This window comes from Phodopus roborovskii, unplaced genomic scaffold (genome assembly GCF_943737965.1).
Source record: "Phodopus roborovskii unplaced genomic scaffold, PHOROB, whole genome shotgun sequence".
Lineage (NCBI taxonomy): Eukaryota > Metazoa > Chordata > Mammalia > Rodentia > Cricetidae > Phodopus > Phodopus roborovskii.
Genome location: NW_026126459.1, coordinates 23,163,477 through 23,183,008, shown reverse-complemented (window position 1 = coordinate 23,183,008; position 19,532 = coordinate 23,163,477). Strand labels below are relative to the sequence as shown.

Sequence of the window (19,532 nt, the reverse complement as noted above, 5' to 3'; positions counted from 1 at the left end):
CTATACAGTGAAACGTCTGAAGGGAGGAAAAACTTTTAATTGCCTTAATACTTTTCAATTTTTCCCAATTCAGTGATAAAAAAAAAAAAAAAAAAAAAAAAAAAAAACCTTAAAGCTTGTCAGTGGTGACACTTGTCCTTGTCTCAAGGCCAGCCTGATCTACAAAGCAAGTTTCAAAACAGCAGGGCTACCAGAGAAACTTTGTCTCAAAAAACAAAAATCAATACTAATAAAAAACACCTTAAAGTGAGGTCTTCATTTTCATCAATTTTTGTTTTACCTTCAAAACCTAACACCCCCCCCCTACACATACACACACAAATTTTTGTTTTGTTTTGTTTTGTTTTTAGAGACAGGGTTTCTCTGTAGCTTTGGAGCCTGTCCTGGAACTGGCTCTGTAGACCAGGCTGACCTTCGACTCAGCCCTCCAAAATTTTTATTAAATACTGCATACATCTGAGCCAGATGTGTGTTTGGTGCAGGCCAGAAGAGGGCATCAGATACCCTGGAACGGGAGCTAGAAATGGTTTCAAATAACCATGTAGGTGTTGAGAATTGGACCTAAGTCCTCTGTAAGAGCAGCCAGCGCTCTTAATCACTGAGCTGTCTCTCCAGCCCTCCATTAAAAATAAATACCACTAAACATCTCTCCGGCCCCAACCTTTCAGTTCTATTCTCTCTCTCTCTCTCTCTCTCTCTCTCTCTCTCTCTCTCTGTGTGTGTGTGTGTGTGTGTGTGTGTGAGAGAGAGAGAGAGAGAGAGAGAGATCTCCCACCTTCCCTCCATTCCTGTCTCACATCTCTCTGTCTTTTTCTGACACAAGGTCTCTCTGTGCAATACAACCCTGGTTGTCCAGAAACTTGCTACATAGACTAGGCTAGCCTCTAGCTCAGAAATCTCTCTGCCTCTGCGCTCCAGTTCTAGGATTAAAAATGTGCACCATCAGGCCCAGACCTAACTTTTTTTTTTTTTCCCCCAGAAACTGGGTTTCTCTGAGTAACATTAGCCCTGGCTGTCCTGGAACTTGCTGTATAGATCAGGTTAGCCTCAAATTCACAGAGATCCCTCTGCTTCCCGAGTGCTGGGATTAAAGGCAAGCGCCACCAACTCCTGGCTGAGGCTTTCTATTCTTAATCCATGAAATCTTTGGTTTGCTTCTCAAGAAACTCCTCACTTCCTTAGATTGATACCAAACTCTCTGTTCACCTTTAAATTGCTGATACTTATATTTTACACCCTCCTTAATCTCCTTGTCAGTAAACTCTAATTATTTTATCTCAGTCATTAAACTCACTAGAATAGAAACTTTAGTACTTACCTCTAAAGCCATCAGTATCTTTCCTATTTGTCAAACAACCATCTCTTTCCATAAGGTTTTCCCAAAGATTCTGCTTCTACAGCCTTCTTCTTCATGTCTTTTGTTAGTACCTTACAGTCTATCTTAATTTTTTTTTTTTTTTTTTTTTTTTTTTGGCCTTTTTTAGTTTCTTCACACACACACACACAAAAAAAAAACCTATGATGTGGTCTTCTTGGTTTGGGTATCTCAACAAATACTTTTCAATTGGAAGGGAAGGATTTTAAAACTGGCCTTTAAAAGGCTTCATTTCCAGTTGCTGATGAATTGCATGCTACATGAAAAAAAAAATACAAGAGTGAGAGAGAAATAATGTTAAATTAGTTGAGTCAACATGAGGTAAAGCACTTTGTGGATGCCTCCTAGGGTAAACAAGCAATGAAAGGAAAGTTGTACTTTTAGCAAAATAAAAGGGTTTTGAGGTTTTCATAATTTGACAACAACAAAATAGGAAGCTTAAATATCCCCAAGTTATGATTAATGGGGAAAGAGAGGGAGTAATGACTACTTTAGGTGGCTTCAGGGTGAAATTGATTTAATAGTCACAGTCCTCTGGGCCTCACTCAGGAAATGCCCACTCCAGTCAGCTCCTCTGGAAGATCTAATGAAGACTGTCCTGAATGTGAGAAACACAAAAGTCAGAATCAGACTCTGCTCTAGAGAGGATGGGCAGCTAGTGCGTAATGGCAAATCTTGTACTTCAGTGATTCAGTATGGTACAAGACCAGTTAGGAAGTTATTTGGGAACAGAGTAGGTAGGGAGTCACAATTTTTCTCTTTTGAAAAACATAGGGTCGCATTCTGTAAATTGACCCGGAACTCTCAGCAATCCTCTTGCCTCAGCACCTGAGCTGAGTACTGAAATTACAGGTATGAGTCCCCACGCCTAGCTGACAATGTCATCTCCAAGAGAAAACATTTCATTTGGTCTGTATGTGTTTATTACCTTTAAAAGAGAATGAGTGCTGGGCCTGGAGAGCAGGCCTATAATTCTAGCTACCTGGGATGTGAGGTAGGAAGATCAAAAGTTGAAGACCTTGACCAGTGAGAGGGCTCTCCTGGCAACCTGAGTAGAGTCCCCAGGAAGCACGTGATAGGAGAAAACTGACACCCACAAGCAACACACACACACACACACACACACACACACACACACACACACACACACGTCAGTCAATCTAATTAATATATAACTTAAAATTTTTTAATTCAAGTCTAGCCTGGGCTACTGAGTTAATTCAAGCCCAATCTTGGAATTTAGCAAGAACTGTCTAAAAAATGAAAATAAAAGGGAGTGGTAGAGAGCTTGTGTGGCATGCATGTGACCTTACATTCACTCATCAATACTATATAGAAGGGATGGGGGGGGGAAGAAAAGCAACTACATCATGATTCGGGCCTCTCTCTTCCTATGAACTAAAACACCTCAATTGTATTAGATTCATAATTTACAAGGACTCAACAGATGATAATTTTGCAATGTTTCCAACAAGGACTCAATATGGGAAGTTTTAGAAAGAGCTTAAATTATACATCTATAATTTAAAAAGTATAGGGAACCTATCAAATGATACTATAAAATTTATGAATACATAAAGATACCATAAAACTATGAAAAGATAAACTAGGTATGGGTACACCACATTCATGATTGCTGTTACCTCTGAAGTAGGATAGAGGAGGAGACAGACATCTGGAAAGAACAAAGGGGAACTCAAATTTCTAATGTTTTTTCCTTTATTTAAAGTCATCTGGCCAAGCATGGTCATGCACACCTGTAATCCCAGCATCTCCCCTGCAGTTGGAGCTTCCCAAAGAGGTACACCTCTTCTCAGGTAGTAACCTGTAATATTCCCTTCGATTCTATGAAATCCCAAAGCCTTCATCAGGCTCTTTGAAAAAAAAATAGTAAGGGAAACTGTGATACTCTTCCAAATACCTTCTATGTTATCAAATGCTAGAAAAGTTAAGGGCCAGAGGAGGAGCTTGGAGCTATTCCATAACAGGTTTAAAAGTGTTGTAGCAGAGCCCTAGGAAGAGAAGAGTCAACGGTTTCATTGGGAACAATGGACCTTGGGTTTTAACACCTAGAATCTAAGTTCATCAATGCAGGACTATGTCTTCTATTACTTTTAGTGTTCCTGTGATCTAGGCTTTCATCCCCCCCCCCCTTCTACTATCACAGCACATAGAATGCCCAGTTCTTTGCACAGAGCAAGCATTCCTAAATGTTCTAGACAATGATAATGTCACAATAGGCCCATTAATAGCATCATCAAGGCTTTAACATTAGAAGGCTTCTAGATGGTCCAAGTAGGGTAAGCCACAACCTCTTGAAGTAGGCTTGCAGCTTCCCAGTGGACATTTTTATTAACATTTGCCTATATTCTGTGAAAAATAGAAGGAATACAAACAAGTCGCCCAAATTTTCAAAATGTTTGCCAAAAGGCAAAGTGATATCAATAGTGAGTCTGATTCAGATAACGAATTCAAGGATTACACCATCATGAAAAGAAAGTCTGTAAGCGGTTATGATAATTCATCGCGTTCTAAACTTGAAATCCCATTATCAGTAAAAGCAGTCATCAGTAAGATTGAGCAAGCACAGATCCTTCGGGCCAAAGAGGTAAGTAGCTGATCAGTTTACAGACCACAGTTTCTCAGAATCTTGTATGACCAGGTGAATTGTTTGTCTGAAAAGAAAACATTTTACATCCAAACTGACTGAGTTTTAGTTTTTAGTTAACTTTGACTTCAAAAGACACTTTTACCAGACTGACTACTGATAGCAAGCTCCATCTCTGTATCAGTCTGTTCACACTAGAATTAGTCTGGACACTTAAGTAAAGTCATATCAATTGATATGACAGTGCACATCTGTAATTCCAGAGCTCAAAAGGATGATGATGGCAGGACGAGCTTGAGTTCCAACATGAGGCCAGAGGGAGCTGAATAATAACAAGACTTGTCTTAAAAACAGTCAAAAGGTGGGTTTGAGGAGATGGCTCAGCTGGTTAGGCTCTTTGTGCCAAGCCTTGCCACCTGAAGCTGATCCCCAGAAACTACACCTAAGCAGAGAATCAAGCCTCCAGCTGTGCTTTGACTGCCACATATATGGAGTGGCTCTTGCACTCCCTACAAGTGAATACATAAATGCAATCTATAATGTAAATCAAAGCTGAGGATCTAGCTCAGTGATAAAGCTGTTGGCCAGCGTGAGTTAGCCTCTGGGCTCAACTCCAGCACTGCCAAAAGAGGGAGGAAATGTTTGTGATACTGGAACTTTCTAACTTCCCACAGTTTCCTGTTGCAGTTTCTCACAACTGGAGCAGCATTGTTTGCTCTTAGCAGCTTTATTGGTTGTCTTAGTTGTGTCTCTATTGATGGGATAAAACACCATGACCAAGGCAACACGTAAAGAAAGCATTCGATATGAGGCCTACAATATCAGGGGGTTAGAGTCGGTGATGGTGGAGCGAAGGCACCGTGGCAGGAACAGCTGAGAGCTCGTGTTTTGATCTTCAAGTTGGAGGCAGTCAGAGACCTAACTGGGAATGGTGTGGGCTTTTGAAACCTCAAAGCTCACACAAAAAAATTCAAACAGATAAACCTATGGGCTGTTCTCATTCAAACCTCTCCATTCTGTTCCTGGGCCCCCATAAGCTTGTGGCCATATCATAATACAAAATTCATATAGTCCAATGTAAAAGGTTCCATAGTCTTTTACAGTCATAACTGTTTAAAAGTCCAAAGTTCAAAGTTTCTCTGGAGAGTCAAGGCAATCTCTTAGTGCAATGCCCTATAAACTCAAAGTAAAAAAGCGAAGTACACATTTCCAATACACTGTTGGAGAACATACACTACCATTCAAAAAGAGAGTGGGGGCAGAGGGAAGAACGATACGACCAAAGCAAACCTGAAGTTAGAAGGGCAAACTCCAAACCCTGTAGCTCCATGTCTGGTGTCAGAGGCCTCAGAGGGCTCCACCCTTCAGCCTTGCTGCTTACAACACACTAACATACTTCCTTCCCTCGGGACCTGTCTGAAGCTCCCCTTGGCAGGTAACCCTCAGTTCAGGCATCTCCAACATTATGGGGTCTCCAGTGCAATCCAGGGTTCACCGTCACAGCTTTACACATGGCATCTCAGGGTTCTCCTTGACCCTGACCTCAGTGGCTCTCCTTAACTGTGGAAGAAGGTTCCATGACCCCTTTACACATATATCCTTCTTGATTGTAAAGTCAGAACTATATGGGTCACACTACTGAATTCTGTAGCCTGCTTGGGATGGCCCCTTGAGTCACACTGGCACGAGATTTTCTTTGCTGTTGCTTTTTAGGAGTAGAAAATTCTTCTAGCCTTTGGAAGCTTAGTTAGATGGGGTCTTGCCCTGAGGGCACACTTCCCTTTGCTCCCTTTAGGAGCAGACCTTTCTTTAATTTCTTCATCTCTGAGCACAAAAGCTTTGCTTCCAACATTAAATGTTTTTGGCTCCAAACTGTACATTTCATATTTCTTCTTGTCCTACTTATTTTTTTTCTTTGTAGACCTGCATAAGAGTGATTACTAATAACTGAATGAAAAAAGAAATAAAAGAACATGACTGCTCCTAAGGGATTGAGGTTTTATTGTAGATATAAGGGAGAAAACAGGCAAATGCAGAGACATCTGGGAGAGTGTGGATACACAGATCAAGATTCACTATGCTAGGCTCAATATAGGTTAATATAATTTTATTCAGGGAGAAGGCACTTACACAAGAAACAGTTGACTGCCTCAAGTTCCTGCTCCAAGGATACACACAGGCTGCTCTCTGCAACCCGACCAGAACCAAAAGTTCGAACTTGGGTCCTGACCCCAGACCTAATCCTACCCTCGGTCACATCTGAACCTGTGACCGGTGACTATGCCCAAACAGGCATGGTCAGCGCTACAGGTGGGGGTTGGGGTGGGGTGGGGGGTGAATATCTCACTACAATGGAGTCCAGAGTGAACATGGCCAGACTGCCCTGGGCCATGTGAGGAGAGAGGAAGAGAGACAGCAATAGAGGGACCACAAACCAAGAGGGGCAGTATGGGCCAAGAGACCAAAAAGGCAGAGGGTCAAAAAGGGTTGTTGTGACCAAAATACATACAGGGAAAAGCACCTGGAGGAAGGGCAGCCCAGTCCCAAGGCTGGAGAGATTAGGGAGGGTATGCTAGCCAGGAGGACCCTGAAACAGGGAGGGACTGAGGAATGCTGGGAGAGCCTGGTGGCCAGAGTATGCTTTGATATGTTAATAGACACCTCAGCCCATTTGTCCTGGGTTTGAATATTAGTCTGTTTTGAAATCTCCTTCCCCAAAGAAATTAGTTCATTATTTTTAAATTTAGTCTGAGGCAGATCCTTGGGTCAAGGGCAGAAGGCAGCCACATTCTTTGCCAAAATATCACAAGAATGGCCTCTGCCCAGTTACTAACCTTGTTCCTCTCTGAAATCTCTTTTGAGTTGGGCTTCCATAGTCCACATTACCCTCAGCATTACTGTTGTTCAAGCTTCTATTAGGATGTCCCATTAAACCCTATTTATAGTATTCAAACATTTTCCTAATCCGATGTCCCCAAGGTATTCCACATTCCTCCAAAAGCCAGCATGGTCAGGCCTGTCACAGCAACATCCCACTCCTGGTACCAACTTCTTCTCAAGTTACTTTTCTAACGCTGTGATAAACTTCCATAACCAAAAGTTAATTTAATTTGGGGCTTGCAGTTTCAGAGGATTAGAGCCATGATGGTGGATCAAGGGCATGGTGGTGGCAAGAACACAAGAGAGTTTACATCTTGATCTGCAAAGTAGGGGAAGTGAGCTTAGACTAAGTGAGAATGGCCTGGGCTTTTGAAACTTCAAAGGCCACCCCTAGTGACACACCTCCTTCAACAACCTTATTTTTTAATTGAAAAAAATTGTTCTCACCGGGCAGTGGTAATGCACGCCTTTAGTCCCAGCACTCAGGAGGCAGAGGCAGGCGGATCTCTGTGAGTTCAAGACCAGCCTGGCCTACAAGAGCTAGTTCCAGGACAGCTTCCAACACCACAGAGAAACCCTGTCTCAAAAAACCAAAAAAAAAAAAAAAAATTGTTCTCATAAAATATATTCTGATCACAGTTTTCTCCTTCCTTACTCCTCCCAAGCCCTCCCCATCCCCCTATCTAGCCAACTTCACGTTCTTCAGTGCAACTCTTATTTCAGAAAACCAACCCCCCAAAAAAAGAATTGGTGTGAGCCTTGAAATTGGGTGGTCAAAGCACTCCTTTACTGTTCATTATCAAGCAAAATCTGTGCAGAAATATCACAAAATGGCAATTTCACCCAAGCCACCAGCTGCCACCTCTAAACCAAAAACTCTGCCCCTTGGGCCAAAAAATGCTCCTCACTATTGGCTAGCAGACTGGTGACAGAAATCCTATATTTTTCCCTTTTTGTCTAATTGAGAAGTAAAGGTTATAAACCTAACATAATAAAACTATATGCAATAAGAATTATCAACTAAGCCGGGCGTTGGTGGCACATGCCTTTAGTGTCAGTGCTCAAGAGGCAGAGGCAGGTGGATCTCTGTGAGTTCCAGTCCAGCCTGATCTACAGAGCTAGTTCCCTGACAGGCTCCAAAGCAATACAAAGAAACCCTGTCTCAAAAAACAAAACAAAAAACAAACAAACAAAACAATTATCAACTATTGTTCAGATAGAAAGGAAAGGTACAGACAAAGGAAACTACATACAACAAGAACAATTAATAAGTAAGACAGACATTCTACATGTCCAGTCTATAAGTGGAGCATTTATAGAGATTACTCCAATAGCTGTCTTCTCCTGAAGAGTCCAAAGTTTTGTACCTAATATGTCTCTTGCCAAGATTCAGGAGAACTATAACTGCAAATGTCCAGTCTTCAACCCCATCAAAGACCTCAGAAGGAAAATATTACTGGAGTAAGCAAGAAGTACAAGCAAGCAACTTCCAAAACATGAGAAATGACAAAAACAGCTGGCTGCCTGCAGTCACCCAAGGTTCCTCTGCAATATCTGACAGCCTGGGTTTGAGCCCCATAACCCAGGTTAAAAACATTAAAAATTTGGTCATGATGGTATGTACTTCAAATCCTAGCCTGGGAAAGTGGGAACAAGCAGATCTGTGGAATGTACTGGCCAAGAAGCTTAGCTTACTCAGTAAGTTCCAGGTCACTGAAAGGTCTTCTCAGAAAGGTAAAGTGGAAAGCTGGGAGATGGGTCAGTGCTGGCTGCTCGAGTGGCAGCCAACAAAACTGCCTCCCCAGACCTCCCTGGTGTTTCCAAAGCTTTTATTGTAGGGGTCTTTTGCCTTCTTTGTTGGGTTTGTTTTTAGCTTTTTTCTTTTTTAGGAATTTATTTTATTTGGTTTTTTGTAAGGCAGGGTCTCTCTACACATCCCTGACTGTACTAGAACTCATTATGTAGTCTAGGCTGGCCTTAAACTCACTTGCTTCTGCCTTCTGAGTGCTTGGATTAAAGACATGAGCAACCACACCCACCTTTAAAAGGAATTTTTTTTATTCTTTGTGTTTTTCACATCATGAATCTTGATCCCACTCATCTCCCCATATTCACTCTGCCCTTGCAACCTCCCTGCCTGTGGTAGTTTGAATGTACTTGGCCCCTATAATCTCATAGGGAGTGCACCATTAGGAAGTGTAGTTTTGTTGGAGTGGGTATGGTCTTGTTGGAAGAAGTGTGTCACTATGATGGAGGGCTTTGAGGTTTCCTACTCAGGATACTGCCCAGTGTCTCAGTTGACTTCCTGTTGCCTACAAGATGTAGGAATCTCAGCTACTACTTCCTGCATGCTGCCATACTCCCCGATCATGATGATAATGGGCTGAACATCTGAAACTGTAATAGAGCCACCCCAATTAAATGTTTCTTTATGAGCTGCCACTGTCAGCTGTGTGTTGGTGGCACATGCCTTTAATCCCAGCACTCGGGAGGCAGAGGCAGGCAGATCTGGCAACCTGGCAACAAGCATTCAAATATATGAGCCTATGAGGGCCATCCTCATTCACACAACCACAGATCCCTTCTTTTTCTCTTGTCTAATTGCTCTAGCTAAGAATGTATGCACAGTGGGCACTCTGACCCCTAGATTTTATAGGAAATGTTTTCTTCATTTTTTTTCCTCAATTTAGTATAATGTTGGTGACCTGTTTCTTAGATGTGCATCATTATCGTGAGGTATATTCCTTCCATTCCTAATTTCTTCAGGACCTTTATCATGAAGGCAGGCTGAACTTTGTCAAATGCTATTTTTTTTTTTTTTTTTTTTTTTTTTGTATTTACAGACAGGATCTTGTGATTTCTGTCCCTGAGGTACTTATATCATGTGTTACAATCTTGATTCACATATGCTTAGCCAAGCTTTCATTCCTGGGCTGACACTGGCATATTTATGATGTATGGTTTTCATGATGTATTCTTGGATTCAGTTTGCAAGAATTTTGCTAAGAAACTTTGTATTTACAGTTCTTCCTTTTGTTGTGTCCTTACCCTTGTTGGATACCAGGATGGTACTGGTTTGTGGGATGAAATCTAGTGTTATTTCCCTTTTTACTTTATGAAACCATCCTCCAAACATTGGTGTCAGATCTTCCTTAAAAGCTTGGGAGGTTCTGAAGTAAATCTGATCAATTCTGGGATTTTCTTTGTGGAGAGACTTTAAAATGACGACTTCAGTGGCTGTGTGCAGTGGTGCAAACCTTTGCTCCCAGAACTTGAGAAGCAGAGGCAGGTGGATCTCTGTGCATTCTCTATAGCCTGGTTTATAAAAAGATATCCAGGCCATCCAGGGCTACATGAGATCCTGCCTCAAAAAAATTTTTAGTGCTTCAATCTCATTGTTTAAATTGTTTATTTAAAATCTATTGTGACTTAATTTTGGCAAGTCATATGTGTTGAAGAATTTTACTATTTCTTCTAAATATTTTAGCTTTAAAACATTTTTTAAATTAAAGTATAATTGCAGAGCCAGGCAGTGGTGGCATACACCTTTAATCCCAGCACTCATAAGGCAGAGGCAGGCAGATCTCTATGAGTGTTGAGGCCAGCCTGGTCTACAGAGTTCCAGGACAGCCAGGAATATACAGAGAAACCCTGTCTCAAAAAGAACCAAAGGAAACACACACACACACACACACCATTTTCTCCTTTTCCCTTATTCCCTTTCAGCCCCTCCCATGTTATCGGCTCCCTTGTTCTTACTTCATGGCCCCGGTCCTCTTCTTCTCTTCTTTTTAGTGTGTGTGTGTGTGTGTGTGTGTGTGTGTGTGTGTGTGTGTGTGTGTGTTTCTAAATATAGAGATACAACCTGTGCAGTGTGCATATTGTTAACTTATATGTATATGTGTTTTAGGACTTGCCACTTGACATTTAGTAACCAATTGGGGGTCCCTTCACTGAAGAAAATTGTTTCTCCCGCTCTCAAAATCCCTTAGTTGCCTATAATTCTTTGCCTAGAGTTGGGGCCCAGTGAGATTCCCATGCTTCCATGTTACCACATGGGTTGGTGGTGTTCAGGCCTTGTTAGGGAAGTGTGTTATTGAGACTTCCCGGGTGTATTTCCCCTGACAATTCTAGGAGTCACGCTCTCTCAGCAGACACCCCGTTTCTCTGGATCCCATGCTCTTTCTACTCTCTCTTCTCCTGAGCCTTAGGTGCAGGAGCTGTGCTGAAGATGGAACACCTGGGGCAGCACACAATCACAATCACTTGTTCTCTATTTTTGACCAGTTGTGGTTTTCCTTAATGCTCTTCACCTATTGTGGATAAACTTCTTTGTTGAGAGGTGAGGGCTACATTTATCTGTGAGTATAAGGATAAAAACTTAGAACGCAGTTAGGAATTCTGTTTGTTTAGTAAAGTGGCAGTTGTAGGTTCTGCTCCAAGACCCATGACCTCACTCGCTCCAAGCAGTTGGCTAGGTTTCCAGTACCAGGCATGATTTTCCTCTTTCCGAGTAAGTTTTAAATCACATTAGAGAGCCATTGGTTGGCACCAAAGTATGAGCACCACCATCGCATCTTTAGGGTTATAGTGCTACACTGGCTGTTGTGGCTCATAGGCATTGTAACTTGGTAGGACTATTGGTCACTTCCCTCTCTTGGAAGCTTTCATGGCACCTTCCAAGAGGAGTCTTTCAGGCCAGGTCCACCTCAGACCCTCTGAGTTCTGTATCCAAAGTACATAGTACCTGTGGTGCTAGGGACTGACCTTCAACCTGTGAGGAAACCAAGGGCAACAGCCACAGCCTGTGGTGTTTTGTGGTCTCTTGGACTCCCTTGATCAACAACTCATGAAGGGGCTTCTCATGGATGGCTCCTAAGCAGAACATTGCTGGCCCAGATGAGAAAATACCATTTAAACTATATCTGTACATGAACACACATAGACTTATATGCATTATATACAATTTTAGGGAGAGAGAAATAATATGATTCCTTATGACTTTTTCAGACATCCTTGCTGTTATTTTCATCTCCTTCCTGTTCCTTCTGTGTTACTTTCCCTCCCCACTCCCAACTAACCCCTTGCTTTCCCTATTTCTCCCTTCAAATCACATGTACCTGTGCCCTGCTAGTTTATTTCCTCTCTTGCTTTTCATCATAACCATTGTCCCTTTTCACTTTCCTGGCTTTTGCAGTTACCACAGATATATACTCATATCTGAAGATTTGTAGCTAGGAGTCACATATGAGAGAAAGCAAGCAATATTTGTCTTTCTGGAACTGGGATACTTCATTCAATATAATCTTTTCTAGTTCTGTCCATTTACTTACAAAGTTCATGATTGCATTTTTCTTTATAGCTGAATAACATTCCATAGTGTACATGTGACCTATTTTCATTACTCATTCATCAGCTGAAGGATATTTAGGTTGTTTCTGTTTTTTAGCAGAGCAGTGACCAGAGCAGCAACGCACATGGCTGTAGAGTAAGATTTTGAGTCCTTTGGGTACATGCCAGGGAGTGGTATATCTCATCATCTGATGCTTTTAGTTTTAGCTTTTTGAGAAAAATTCACACTGATTTCCAGAGTGGCTGGACCAGTCTGCAATCCTACCAACAATAAATGAGGGTTCCCTTTTCCCCACATTCTTTCCAAAATGTGTTGTCAGTTATTTTGTCAATTTTTGCCATTCTGACTGGGGTAAGTTGAAATCTCAAAGTAGTTTTGGGATCTTTTTTTAATAATTTTTAAAAATGTTATTTTCCATGTATATGAAAATTTTATTTTCATGTGCCAGCATGTATTTCTGTATACCATGTGCATGCAGTATCCACAACAGCCAGAGAGGGCGTAGATCCCCTGAAACTGGAGTTACAGATGGTTGTGAGCATCATGTGGGCTGGGAAATAAACCTGGTTCCTGTACACGAGCAATGGTGCTCTTAACCACTGGATCATCTCTACAGCTTCCTCAAACTTGATTTGATTTGCAGTTCCTGAAGTGCTAGGAACGTGTAACTTTTGGGGGAGATTATTTTTAGCCATTCCTATTTCTTATTTCTCCTTCAACTGTGGCAGAAAGTTTTGCCAGGTACAGTAGACTGGAGTGCATTTCTCTGGGCTTGTGTGGCTTTCAGTGTTTCCATTGAGAAATCGGCTGTCACGCTGATGGGTTTTCCTTTCTATGTGACTTGTGTTTTTTACTATTGCAGCCCTCTATGCTTTCTTTTCATTCTGTATGTTTAGTGTTTTGAGTTAGTGTTTTGCCATGTGGAGTTTCTTTTCTGATCTTGTCCATTGGTGTTCTGTGTGTTTCTTTTATCAATGTCTTTCTTTAGTTTAGGGACATTCTCCTCTTCAATCTTGTTGAAGATCTGGTCTACCCCATCAACCTAGCATTCTTTTCCTTTGTCCATTCTTATACTTCAAAGATTTGGTCTTTTCATAGTGTCCCACATTTCCTACATGTTCCTTTCCTGTGATCTTATTTTTTTAATCTTTTTTTTTTCATAATCCTTGCTTGTTGTTGGTGTTCCTCAACTTTATATTTGAGTCCAGTCCTGATATTTAATCTTCTGCTTTTTCACCCTGTTGTTCTTTTGCTGCAGCTAATGCCTATAAAACATAAACACGAGACTCAGCGCCCACGTGGGGTTTGAGAGAGGGGAGAGAAAGCAGGGGGGTAGCTGGTGGCCAACCGAAAGCAGGAGACAGAGAGAGAGAGAGGAAGAGAGAGAGCGAGAGGGGGCAGAGAGAGAGAGAGGCCAGAGAGAGCAAGAGAGAGCACCACGCTCGGCAGGCTTGCTTTAAAAAGGGGGGCTTGCACATGTGTAACTAAGTCCTTTGGCAGCCAGGTAAAACTTGAGCCGCCAGGTAAGGCTGACTAGCGATGACATGGCCATGAGCATCCCACCTGTCGGGCAGGGTCAGCTGGCTGCTAGTTCCTAACACACCCTACTTGTAAGGCTTTTCCTTGAGTGTTTTTGATTGGGTTATCAATTCATCTTGGGTTGTTTAGTATTTCTCTTTGTAGAATTTGGTTTTCAGATACTGGATTGCTTTCATTATTTTAATCCTTTTCGTGTTTGTGTTTTCTTGGGCATCATTGAGGCATTGAACTCACTTTCTTTAAGACCAGTGAGATGTTTTTTCAATAAACTTGAATTCTTTGATGAAGTTTATGTTCTTTTATGTTCTGTATACTGGAGTTCATCTACATTGTTCTCATCAGAGGACATTTCTATAGGACTGACGGCTTTTCCTCTGTTTTGTATGTGTATATATGTGTGTGTGTGTGTGTGTGTGTGTGTGTGTGTGTATTACATTTAACTCTTTGATCTATTTTGAGTTAAATTTATACAAGTAAGAGTCCACTGGATTCATTTACATGTTTTCCTTATACCTGGACTCATTTGTATGTTTTTCTTATACCATTTTTTTAAAAAATTGGTTTTCCTATGAGGCAGTCTTGGATTCATCATATTGTGCATTCTAATTGTTGACCTTTCTGTTCCAGCCTATAATTAGCTTGTCTCACTCATGGCAGGACATGTTTATATGGTTCTGTAATGAACCTGCAGTCATGAAGTGACAATCTCCAATTGTGTTTCCAAGACTATTTGATAAAGCTGGCAGATGGTGGCACACACCTTTAATCCCAGCACTCAGAAGGCAGAGGCAGACAGGTCTCTGTGTGTTCAAAGCCAGCCTGGTCTGCAGAGTGAATTCCAGGACAGGCTGTACAGCTACACAGAGAAACTCTCAAAAACCAACAAATAAAAGACAAAAAAGATGGTTTTGATATCTGAGGTTACTTGAGATTTTTTTTTTATGAATACTAGGTCATTTTATGTGCTAGTATGTGTGTGTTAGTGTGTATGAGTGTATGTATGAGTGTGTGTGTTAGTGTGTGTGGTGTGTGTGTTAGTGTGTGTAGTATGTGGTGTGTGTATTAGTATGTATGAGTGTGTGTGCGTGTGTGTGGTGTGTGCACATGTATATGTATTAGCATACAGTGGCCAGAGGACACAGGTGTCCATCTCTATGACTCTTTTCCTTTGAGACACGGTCTCTCACCAAATGCTTACTGTTTCAGCTAAGATGGCTGCCTCTGGGTTTCTAGGAACTGCCTGTCTCTGCCCTTGGGTATTGGGGTTACAGGCATGCTTAGCCATGCTCAGCTTTTATCCAGATTTGAACTCAGCTTCTCATGCTTCCACAGCATTCCTCTTATCCATATGCCTCCACTGTGCCTTCTCAAAATACCTTATTTTGTTTTGTTAAGTCAGAATATCATGTAGCTTAGGCTGGCCTTGTACTCCTGATCCTCTGACCTCTATTCCCTCTGCCACCAATTACTAGTACTAATTATAGGCATGTGTCACTACATCTGGCTTTAAAATACTTTCAACATTTCTTTGATTCCTTTATAATTACTTTCCTATTAGGTAATAGTGGTGCACACCTTTAATCCCATTACCTTGGAGGCAGAGACAGGCGGATCTCTGTTAGTTTGAGGCCAACCTGGTCTACAGAGTTCCTGGAGAGCCAAGGCTGTTACACAAAGAAACCCTGTCTTGAAAAACAAAAGCAAAAACAAAAAAATCAAATAAAGTACATTCATAAATGTTCTACTAATTATAGCCATACATTAAAATTAATGTGAATAAGCAAAAGGAAATTAGTTATGATCTCATGCCTCTCAATGTTTGAATCCTAGGTTAAATTTAACTAGAAGTAGATAGACTTTCAAGTATAAGTTAAACTGAATAAATGTGAAAGCTACAAATAGATTCTGATACAAATTCACTTTATTGTAGCAACACTAAATACCACTAGCAACAATGCCTTATTACTGGTACAATTTAGTTTACTTTTTCTGTTGCTGTGACAAAGACAATGACCAAAAGCAACTGGGGAGCAAAGAGTTTATTTGGCTTTCAGTCCATTTTCAGAGGAAACCAAGGCAGGAACCTAGAGGCAAGAATGAAGCGGAGGTCATGGGGAAAAGCTGTTTACTGGCTTGCTTTTCATGGCTTGCCCAGTTTGCTTTCTTATATGACTCAGGACTACCTTGCCAGGGACAGAAGAATCCACAGAGGGCTGGGCCCTCCCACACCCACCCTTAATCAAGAAAATGCTTCAAAGGTTTGCCTACAGACCAACTTGATGGGGGCATTTTCTTGACTGATGTTCCCTCTTGCCAGATGAGCTGGATAGTTTAATAATACTTGGCACAGCTAGAGTCATCAGAGAGCAGGGAGGGAGCCTCAGTTGAGAAAGTGCTTCCATGACATCTGGCTATAAGCAAGTCAATAAGCAGCATCCTTACTGGCCTCTGCATCAGCTCCTGCCTCCAGGTGTCTGTCCTGCTTGAGTTCCTGCCCTCACTGCTTTTGATGATGAACAGTTCTATGGGACTGTGAATGAAATAAACCCTTTCCTCCCCAAGTTGTTTTTGGTCGTGGTGTTAAATCTCTGCAATGGTAACCCTAAGTCACCAGATGACCCTACTTGTGTCAAGTTTATGGCAAACTAATTAACACAGATGTGTACATTTTTGTGTTCAAGTGTTCACATCCCACAGCACCGAGTGGAGGTCAGAGGATAACCCTTAGGAATCAGTTCCCTCCTGCCACTAGTAGGATCTGTGGATGGAATTCCAGTTGTTTTTTTGGCAACAAGCACCTTTCCTAGTTAAACCATCAGCCACCTCAGCACCTTTTAGAAGAGGCTAGTCATCCAGCTCTCTGATAATTCTGACAATGTGTTTAAACAGTTTTTTTGCTGTTTATTTGAGACAGGGTCTTTTGTAGCCCAGGGTAGCCTCAAGTTTCCTGTGTAGTCAAGGATGACCTTTAACTTCTGATCCTTCTGCCTCCATCTCCCATTCGTTGGGATTCCAGACACATGGGCTTACTGGTTGAGTGCCTACAGAGGATGTGTGAGGCCCAGGCTCAATGCCCACTTCCATAAAAAGGAAGTGACTTACACTTTGCCTTTAGCAGTCTTGCTTTATAGATAATAGAGGCAGTTCAGAGCTGTTAAGTGACACCAAACAATATTTTTTTTCTTTTGGTTTGGTTTGGCTTTGGTTTTTCAAGACAGGATTTCTCTGTATTGTTTTGGAACCTGTCCTGGAACTTGCTTTGTAGACCAGTCTGGCCTGGAACTCACAGAGTTCCACCTGCCTCTGCCTCCCAAGTGATGGGATCAAAACACCCAGCTCTAAACACTATTTTAACAAAAGTTCTGCAGTTGAGTCCTAAGCCAGCTCCAAACCCAAAGTCTTGTTAGATGATGAAAGCTAGAAAATGTTTTTTTCTTATTTATTTGGAGAGTTGTTGAACCAGGGTCTCATGTTGCCTAAGTTGGTCTCAAACCCCCTATGTAGCCTAGGTTGGCCTTGAACTCTTGCTTATAATTCCTGAGTGCTGGGACTGCAGGCATCAACCACCATACCTTGACCTAAGACTTATTTTCTTTTTTAAATAAGAGAAAAGCTGGGACTTAGTAAAGCTACACCAGCAACACTTCATTTGTTTTTGACATGGGAGGGCCTCCCTAAACTGCCCAGGCTAGCCTAGGACTCACAATCTTCCTCGCCAGTCACCCAAAAACTCAAGTTAACCAGCAAGACTAAGAATTTAAAAAATTTCTTCAGGGCAGTGGTAGCACTCAGTACTCGGGTGGCAGAGGCAGGTGGATCTCTGTGAGTTCAATGCTAGCCTAATCTACAGAGTGAGTTCCAGGACAGTCGGAGCTGTTTGTTATACAGAAAAAAACTGGTCTCAAAAACCAAAACAAAAAAGAATTTTGAAAATTTTTATTTTGTCTGGTTTTTGTTCAGGTGTATGCTTATATTTGTGTGCCCATGCATGTAACAGTCAGAAGGCAAATTGCAGGAGTTAGTTCTCTCCAAACTCAGGTTCCCAGGCTTGGCAGCAGGTACCTTTAACCACTGGGCAATCTCACCACCCTAGGAAGACTTTAATGGGTCTGGTTTATATTAATTACTGACATTCTGAGAGTAAACATGACCAAAACTTATGTTCGAACTGTCTTAGAGTTTCTGTTGCTATGAAGAGACGCCACAATAACTTTTTTTTCCTTTATTTCTTTTTTTCTTTTTTCTTTTTTTTTTTTTTTTTTTTTTTTTTTTTTTTTTTTTTTTGAGACAGGGTTTATCTCTGTAACTTTGGAGCCTGTCCCAGAACTTACTCTGTAGACCAGGTTGACCTCAAACTCACAGAGATCTGCTTGCCTCTGCCTCCTGAGTGCTGGGATTAAAGGTGTGTGCCACCACCCAGCCACAGCAACTCTTATAAAGGAAAATATTTAATTGTGTCTGGATTACAGTTCAGAGGTTTAGTCCATTGTCATCATGACAGGGAGCATGGTGGCGCAGGCAGACATGGTGCTGGAGAGGCAGTTGGAAGTTCTACATCTGGATCCACAGGCAGTGACACATTAGGCCTGGCTTGAGCTTCTGAGACCTCAAAGCCCACTCTCTAGTGACACACTTCCTCCAGCAGGGCCACACCTCCTCTAGTGCCTCTCCTTATGGACCTATGGGTGCACTTTTATTCAAATCAGCAGACAAACTAATGTGTTATCCCTCCTGTTTATAGGATATCCTTTCACGGCTGATTGAAATAATGAACAAAGTGGAGCTGATAATGATTCGCTATACTATTGACAGCTCATCCCCTGGGAGGAAGAGCTCCCTCACAGAAAACCAGAAAAAGAAGAGAAAGATTTTCTTAGAAAAGATCGCTATGTATGCTAAGACTATTGATTTCCGAGAAAGGACTCTCCTGAAACTTATGTCCTGGCTAGAAGAATGGAGTAAGTATCTGGACAGGCTCAGAGGGAAGAAAGACCAGTTAGTGAGAGAGTGGAGAAGTTTAATCATGAGGGGATACTGAGGGACTAACTAGATGTAGGAGGCAAGACTGGGCCAAATGAGGGAAACAAACATGGTGCTTTTAAACCTGAATAATATTTTCTTAACTTGCCGATTTAACTGTTTGGGCTTCTATTCCAGGTCTCTCTCCCTGTATAATTATTTAATAGAGAAATTGCTCAGGGTAGCAGTAAGCACAAGATCACTCTATTCTCTAATGGAACCATGTTGTATAGTTACCAAATATCATAAGCGTGTATTATTACATCTCTTCTAGATTTCATTCTGTCTGAGGTGGCTGAGATTGATATTGAGGAATACCACCATTGGGTCGCACAAATGGAAACGATGCCGGAAGTACTGAAAGCCATCGACATCAATGTCAACACTCTGTGTCGAATTACCACAATGCTCCTTGACGAAAGGAAGAGACACAAGAGAAAGTTATGTGAGTGTACTTTGTAACATTTGCAAGTGAGTGGGGTTTAATTTTTTTTTTTTTTAACCCAAATACAGCTCTACTGGCGGCTGGAGCGATGGCTCAGCGGTAAAGAGCACTAGGTGGTCTTCCAGAGCATCTGGGTTCCATTCCCAACACCCACACGGCAGCTCTGGTTCTTCTTTTGGCTTCCTCTCAGGCACTGCATTTACATGCCACACAAACTTATATGCAGACAAAACCCTCGTACACATAAAATAACAAAATTTAAAATACAGCTTTATTGGAGTATAATTTACATTCCATAAAAGGTACATGTGAG

General features: G+C 41.6%; 1 protein-coding gene across 1 annotated transcript in view; it reads left to right on the top strand.

Moving 5' to 3' along the window:
• The first annotated feature begins 3,755 nt into the window (after positions 1-3,755).
• Positions 3,756-19,532, top strand: part of Fam186a (family with sequence similarity 186 member A) — a 71,660-nt gene continuing 55,883 nt past the window's right edge. Inside the window, exons 1-3 of the mRNA XM_051190158.1 lie at positions 3,756-3,983; positions 18,497-18,713; positions 19,049-19,219. Of these exons, the coding sequence (XP_051046115.1) occupies positions 3,792-3,983; positions 18,497-18,713; positions 19,049-19,219 (580 nt within the window). The 5' untranslated portion in view covers positions 3,756-3,791. The remainder of the gene's footprint in view (positions 3,984-18,496; positions 18,714-19,048; positions 19,220-19,532) is intronic.